The sequence below is a fragment of the Ciconia boyciana genome, chromosome 6 (genome assembly GCF_034638445.1).
Source record: "Ciconia boyciana chromosome 6, ASM3463844v1, whole genome shotgun sequence".
Taxonomy (NCBI): Eukaryota; Metazoa; Chordata; class Aves; order Ciconiiformes; family Ciconiidae; genus Ciconia; species Ciconia boyciana.
In genome coordinates, this window is record NC_132939.1 from 1263238 (window position 1) to 1270635 (window position 7398).

General features: G+C 44.8%; 1 protein-coding gene across 1 annotated transcript; it reads right to left on the reverse strand.

Annotated features, from left to right (window-relative positions):
* Positions 1–1274: 1274 nt before the first annotated feature.
* Positions 1275–5438, reverse strand: SCT (secretin). Its single transcript, XM_072863970.1, has 5 exons — positions 5350–5438; positions 4091–4195; positions 3697–3801; positions 2439–2540; positions 1275–1386 (listed from the first exon to the last, which is right to left on the reverse strand). Exons 1-5 carry the CDS (start codon positions 5436–5438, stop codon positions 1275–1277), a joined length of 513 nt encoding a protein of 170 aa, XP_072720071.1.
* Between the last annotated feature and the right edge of the window lie 1960 nt (positions 5439–7398).

Sequence of the window (7398 nt, forward strand, 5' to 3'; positions counted from 1 at the left end):
CAAGGCGTTTGGCCACTTGTGCAAAGGAACACCATTGTTTTCAACTTGCCCATTGTGTAGGAGGAGAAAGGGAACAGCTGTTCTCACTGCTCCTTTTAAAATCCCAATTGATTTCAGAAAGTTCTCAGATGCTGCATTTTAGCCAGATGGCCGTTAGTGGCTTAACAAAATACAGACTGCCAACACTCCTTCCAAAAGTCCTCCAAGGGGTCTCTTTCCTAGCAGAGATTTCCTATGGACCAAAATAAACAAATGCCAAGGTCCATGAGAACAGCATTTCAGCATCACAGTAAGGGAATGGGTGCTTAGATAAACATTTGAGAGGGACTAGCTTCTTTGCAGATGTCATGTGCATCATAAATGGTGAAAACTGATGGTGCAGGATGGACTGAGCAGTTCTGCAGTAGGCACACATGGTCGGAGCTGAAGACACCTTATTTTAGAGCTGCTCTTCAAAATCTGTTGGTTTTACAGGAAAGGTAGAGTTGCTGTTCTATCAGAGGAGGGAATCTTCCAGGCAGCGTGGTGCAGGGATAACGTGTAAACCTCATTAAATGGTGGGAACAAATTCCTCCTAGTGGAGCTTTGTCTTCAGTGGCTATGAGAAAGCTGGGCCAGTAAATACAGGGGCAGAATGGAGTGGAAACAATATTTACAGTGTGTATCTATGTTGAGTAGCTGTCAGTACATTTATTTGCAATAAAATCTAGCACCTGGCTAAGTTTCTGCTAAATAGAGGCCCTGATGCTGCCCTCTTGGTACAGTTGGATTGTGAGCAGCGCTGAGTGCCAGCCACGGAAGATGAGGCCAGGGACCCCAGCTAGTCCCAACATGCCTCAGGTGGGGGAACCCTAGCAAACATACCCTTGGGTAGGGGAAGCCTGGCAAAATACGTCTCCCCCCAAACCCTGCATCCCTGATAGTCCAACACCTAGTAATGGTACCACCCTTATTACTGTTTCCCAAAGAGCAGCCAAAGCACAGGCATAGATAACAAATCTTTATTTGACTTCAGAAGCAGACAATCAGATGCTAACACAAAGTGGAAGTGATGTGCTTCATTCAGGCTCCATCTACTCACACTAGTTCACACTGACATATATTTCACTCTTGATAATCTAAGAGGTTTTATTGGGGTTTGGCTGCTTTCTAGAATCTCTTTTTATTTGCTGATCTCAAGAATTTTTCCTAAGCAAATTCAATAGCTTTCTTGTTTATTTTCGAGGCTATATACATGCAAAGCCGTCTCCTTGGCTGTTTCTTTGCCTTCACCTTCAGTCGAAACTGTCTGTATCTTCCTTCATGTCTGCAACCAGCTGCTTAGAGATGGGGCAAACATACTGGCTGGTAATTGCAGCAGCTTCCCTGGCATCACTGTCTGAGTGGCTGTTGGGAGGGAAAAAATGAGTGATAGTTTGTTACTCCTCGCGGCACGGACTGCAGGAAATGTGACAAGGCCATCTTGTAAAATTCAAAGATGACTCCAAGGAGCAGATGTATGACAGAGGGACCCAGATCACGGCTGCCTGCAGCCAGGCACCCCACAAATGCACAGGCAAGCCTATTGGTGTTATCATCCCCATTTATTCTAGGCAATGTGGACAAGAAGTACTAAGGGCCAGCTTATTCCTCCTAATTTTAGTGATTTAACAGTGAGATTGTCTAATTGAAAGCGGTTGGTCGCTAGGAAGAGACAATGTCCAGATGCTGGGACAGCCCATCCTGAGGTGTGTGTTTGCATCAATAACTGAATCAAGACAGGGTAGCAAAGGCTTTCTATTTTAACTGTTAGATCAGGTTTCTGAATGGGATGAACAATTGTTTCAGTCCATGATGACAAGTCTATGATTAGAAAAAGATATTATTTCATTTCCCTGGGTTTTATTATTTTTAATAACTGGCTTTTATATGGCACTTCTTAGCCGTAAATCAATGTCAGCTTTGCTTTAGGTAAGGCAACACTGAGTGCCAGGTGGGCTTGGCACATAGAAATAGAGATTACCGTGAATGCAGGCACAGAAGTCAATTGAGATTGCACACAGCCGCATGCCACCTTGCAGTTAGACTAAAGCATTTGCTTTTCTAGCTCCGCTAACCACCCCTGGGAGTGTGGCTGCTGGCAGAGTGACAGGAGGTACAAAACTGTGTAATGGAGGGCTGCAATTCAGCAATGACAGTCCCCAAGACAGTGCCTCACAAGCTGATGGGGAATGAGGCAGTAGTGATTTTAAAACATGGACAATTTAATAAATCTTCCACCCTTCCCCTTTTTAAGGATGTTTTTGAGGATATCAGCTGAGCCCTTCTGATCTGCTGCATTACATCAGACTTCTGCACTTCGGGCAAAAACTGGGCATTTACAAGTTACTAAAAGTCCTGTTTTGGCTTCAATACTGCGGTGATCGGGGCCATAGAGGCGACAAATCTGTCCCACCTACCTGGTGTTTAGAAAGCTCTGGTACAACCACATAAAGCAAAGCTCCTCATGGCTGTTTTCTTCCTCTCTCCCCTCCACATCTGTGTTGACTGGGCCTGGAGAGCTCGTTTAGATAAAGAAAATTAATAATTAAAAAAAAAAATAGTGTAACCACCACAGCTGTAAAGCAGCACTGCTGTCTGGAAGGCAGGTTCACGCCCCCACCCACCTGCCCCATGGTCCATGCTCTGTTAACCTGCTGACTGCCACCATAGCTGTGCAGGAAGAAAAAGAAGCGTTCTCTTCAAATCAGGCTCAGATGCTTTCTGGCTGGCAAAGGGACAGATTTTAAAATGCACTTACACTCTGCCTCATTACCCAGTACCAGCACGTCCTTCCGCCCATGGATATATACCTTTTTCCAGCATTTGGAAATTAAGAATCTTCTGCATCTGCCAGGATTTTGTTAGTGGTGCATGCCCCAGAAAATGTCAAAGCACCCTAAACAGATGGGAAGGAATCAATGCGCTATGTCTCTGCCTTGAAGAAAGGACCAAGCTTGAAGGAAATCTCTCCAGGCAATGCTCTCCCTTCGTAACGTACCAGTGGCAAGGGCAGCAGCAGTTGTCAGTTGCATCACAGTGCGCCACATATTATAACTGATGACGTGCTTATATATGTGGCTTCAGTGGGAGCTAGTGGCCCCATATTTCAGCTGGATGAAAGACCCTATATTGGCCCTATATATGATTATACCTAAAGCCTGCCCAGTTTGGCAGTCAGAGCCATGGGTGGGGACTATGAAACCCAGAAGTCTTCCTCATTCCGCTACAGAGCCCGTTTATCTACAAACATTTTCTCAGGTGCTTTATTTGAAGTAGATAAATCACCTACAACTTTCCCCAAAAGGCTAAATCAAAATGCAAACAAAAAATCCCAGGCTGTGATCTGATGTAAAGTTTTGTGTCCTATGGATTAAGCTTGAGATGCATATGCAATAGATAATGTTGTTTTATGCTTAGAAATGGCCTCACTGAGAAGGTTTGTGTCCTGCTCTGCCTGCTGTGACAGGCAGGGCAGGCTGATGGGATATCTCTGCCATTGCACAGCAGCTCCAGGCGCAGCCTAGCAGGAGACCAAGCCCCAGCCCGCTTGCCCTTGTCTCGAGTTTTCCAAATCACTGGTCATGCCACCCCCCTTTCCTTGGAGCTGAGACCTGCCTCCCTGCAGCCTGCACGGCCCAAGCTGCCTTCCCATTCCCCAGGAAGCAGAGCTCTTACCTGCGCTTGCGGCCCATGAGATTTTGAATGAATTTCTGAACCTGAGCGTTTCCTCTCATCTTGCTGTATTCACTGGTAAACAGACCATCTGAGTGCCTCTGGGACCTGCGTCAGGGAAAATACAGTACAACGGCTGCTCCTGCCAGCCATGTGATGTGGGACTTATCACAAGGCACAGAAATTTCTCTCTTCCCACCACCAAGGAGCCCTGTATCCCTCCCCTTCTCCTCTTCTGTCTCCTTTCATCTTGGGCATCTTCTGGATGAGGCCAGTGCTCAGGCTGGCTCTGGAGCTGGAGACAGCTCAGCTCCGTGAGCATCCCTCTCATTGCTGGGATCCCATCTCCTGCTGGAGACTTCCATGCCCCAGGAGGGTGGTGTTGGCTGGTCCTTACCTCTCCTTGAGGCCCACGAGGTGTTTGACTAGCTGCTGCACGTAGGCATTGCCATTCATCTTGCTGAGCTCACTGTGGAAGAGCCCATCAGCATGTCTCTCAGTCCTGGGAGGTTAGAAGAGAAAAAAAGAGGTGAAAAGGCATGGTTTTAAAACCAGAGAAGAACAGGCATTTAAAACTGCTCCCTCAAGGAAAGAGGGTCCCAAACAAAGATGGGCAAGAATTTGTGCCAATTGTGGCAACATTTCACAAAAAAAAGAGCAAATCTTATAGGAGTTTAAAAGAAATATCTTTGTTAACCATCACACAGAAAAACTACCTGCACTTGCTTCTTACTAATGTAATCACCTTACCATAAGGATACGGGAATGTGAGGCCAACACTGATTCAACACAAAAGAGTAGGACAAGAGACTGGAGAAGTAATAAATTAAACACTCAGCTACACAAACCTTGAGGAACAGGTAGATAGCAGTGGCAGTACCAAAGACCAGCACTCACAGGTGACTGATTGACAAGCTATTAAAATAAGTGCTCAAAGCCTCAGTGAGGTTCAGCCAGAGCTATTCAACTTCAAGCCAGCCTAGCCAGTGGGTAGGATAAAAGGTCTGGGGTCCAGCTTCTGGAGAGACTGTGTGTGTGTGTGTGTCTGTATGTCTGTGCGTGTGTGTCTGTGTGTGTGTGTCTCTCTCTCTCTACCAGTACAGTGCTAGGGAAGCCAGGCCAGGCACTGTTTGTGGCCGTGGAAAGGCTGCAAGGGAGTCTCAGATCTGTCCTCTTCCAGCCTAAGTCCTTTAGTCTCTCTGTGCTTTAATTGCCCCTGCACAAGTGGGAGGAGAGACAACCTTGCCAAAGTCTTACATGCAAGATTGTGGACTGGTGAACTTAGAAGACGGACTATTTTTGGTTATGTTTTCATGGGATTAGGCTATTTGAAACAGAAACTTCTACCTCTATCAGCCCGTATCAACCTAGCGGGAAAACAGGCTCAAGAGTGTTTTTTTTACTGTAGTTTGATCTGCTTGGGGTCCTGATTTTTCTCCCAAATTAAGGCAAATCAATGTTTCCACTCTTAAGCAAGAAAAAATATTTACAACATTTGCACTCATTTAACTAAATCAATTTAGGGAAGAAAAAAAATCCAACAGCCAAGCAGCTGCAAGTTCTGGAAGAAAGATAAAAGGCTGACTTTATAGCTAGCAGGCTTTTTGAACAAAAAGCCATAGAGAAAAAGGAAGCAGAGGCACAAGAAATGCTTACCTCTCCCGGGATGGAAGAGATGCTGAGAAGTGTGATAGGACAATCATGGGAATAATTAGTTGCCACAGACCAGTTCTCAAGGAAACCATGTTCTCTCCTGAATTAAAGCACAAGGTTTTATGAGCAGCAGAATAAATGACCTTGGTCTTTGTCTGGTACAGTTCACATGCCACACAGAAGACATTGCTGTGTAAGTAACACCACTATAACTAAATTAGGCAGGAATTTCTGCCAGCAAAGATAGTATTTCTTTAAAATACAAAAGATTAACAATTCAAATAATTCATGTTGCCAGTTAGTTGGAAGTTGTTTGTGGTTGTTATCCCACCACCACCACCACGCAGTCCCAGAGCACGGGTCTGAGGTTGGCTGTGTGAGATGATGTTTGTGCTGTAAGTCAGTATAATATGCCTTGAATATGCAGGGAGGTATCATGTGAGTTAATCCATCAGCGGCACAACACCATGGAATAAACCCCATTCTACTATAAGTCTGTGAGAGCTGAGCCTTCAGGGAGAGGTTTTAAAGCACCCATGAAAACATCCCACACGGACAGCTATTAGTATACCTAGAGGATGTCCAGGAGAAATATGTTTGGGTCTTTTCAGACAACATGTACTAAATAAAAGTTCATCTACACACAGGAGAAGGGAAGGGCTCTTGTATGTGCCAATATCTGCCTATCCTCTAATCTTTCAAGAAGGAAAAAAGAAATAACACACATTTTCAGTAGCAGCAGAACCTCATATTTTGTTTTCTTACTGAAATAAAAAGAAAAGAATATTTTGTTTATCACAAGCCATTGCATGTTTTTCCCTTTTATTTGCAGGCTCTTTTTGCAGCTCTATGCCTGCGGAGATGTGTATGTGCCTTTATAAGAGGGTGCTCATATTTCCCCAAGGATTACACCAGAGCCATATCTGTAATTTATAATATACCTGCCTTCCTCCTGCAAAGAAGCAAACCTTGCTTTCTTAGTCACTGTCTTGGAAACTCTCAGATTTTGCTAACCCAAAATCAAAGTCCTCCCGCTTTGGTTTTATTTTAGTCTGAAACTAGACGGTACAAAGAGCATTAAAGGACTGTCAGAGTTTCCTGAACACTTTCTAGCCACCCTTCTGGGATTGTTTGCTACTCTAGAGATACTGCAAGATGAGAAGAGGCAAGAGGAGGAAGGACAAGAGTGGGGGATTTATACAGAAATTTACTCACTGTAAGCCACAGCACAAATATTTAATGGGGGCTGCAGAGCAGACAGGTGAGAGGTTTTGCATTATTAAGGAGCCATAAGCTTCATCTCACACACCCTTCTGATGCTTTAGTGCTGTGTTTTCCTGCCTGATTTGGCTTTGAGGGGGATAGAATAAGTAAAACAAGAAAGACATTTCAAAGATCAGTTTCTTATCGGAGTCCAAACAAACCAGACTCCACAGTACTGCTTCCCAGCCAAGGGATGTGAAAGAGCTGAAAAGAGCCACAAGATCCAGAGCACACCAACCTTCAGGGAAGGGAAACCTGGATCCTGAGCTTGTCCTTCCTTGTGCCAACCCTGGGCTGGCATTTGTCTTGGAGCACCACATTTAAGAAGCCATTTTAAGCCCCATCCCTAGCTCCAGAGTTTCCCCACTCTTCATAACCTTTCTAGCTAATAATCAAGTGGATCAACTTGTCTTTTCCCTTTCTGGACATAACTTTGTCTTCCCTGTGCAGATCATATTTGCTTGCTGAGCTTGCTAGGAACAATAATGGCTGTTGGGGAACTTCTCCTGTGTATCAATAATGAAGTATTGCATTGGTTTTCTTAATCAGTCAGACCCCAGGGAGGAAGTAGATCTTCAGAGTGATCACAATAGAGCTGTTTAACCTTCTTAAGATACTTCCGAGCTTTTATTGCTCTCCCCAGTGATGCTGGCTTTCAATAAATGCAAACTCCTAAGCTATATGGGACCTCTAGCTGAAAGAAGTGTGCACCAAGCCGGCCCAGGACCTGGGAGCATCTCAGAGCTTTCCAGCAGACAAATCCTACTGCTGAAATGTCAGACTGCACCC

Bases quoted from the DNA above. Each gene is read 5' to 3' on its own strand.
- SCT (XM_072863970.1), bottom strand. From the start codon at position 5,438: ATGGTTTCCTTGAGAACTGGTCTGTGGCAACTAATTATTCCCATGATT. The intron at 3,802-4,090 runs GTAAGGACCAGC...TCCCTGACGCAG, and splicing joins CTCGTGGGCCTCAAGGAGAG to GTCCCAGAGGCACTCAGATG. The intron at 2,541-3,696 runs GTAAGAGCTCTG...TATCTAAACGAG, and splicing joins CTCATGGGCCGCAAGCGCAG to CTCTCCAGGCCCAGTCAACA.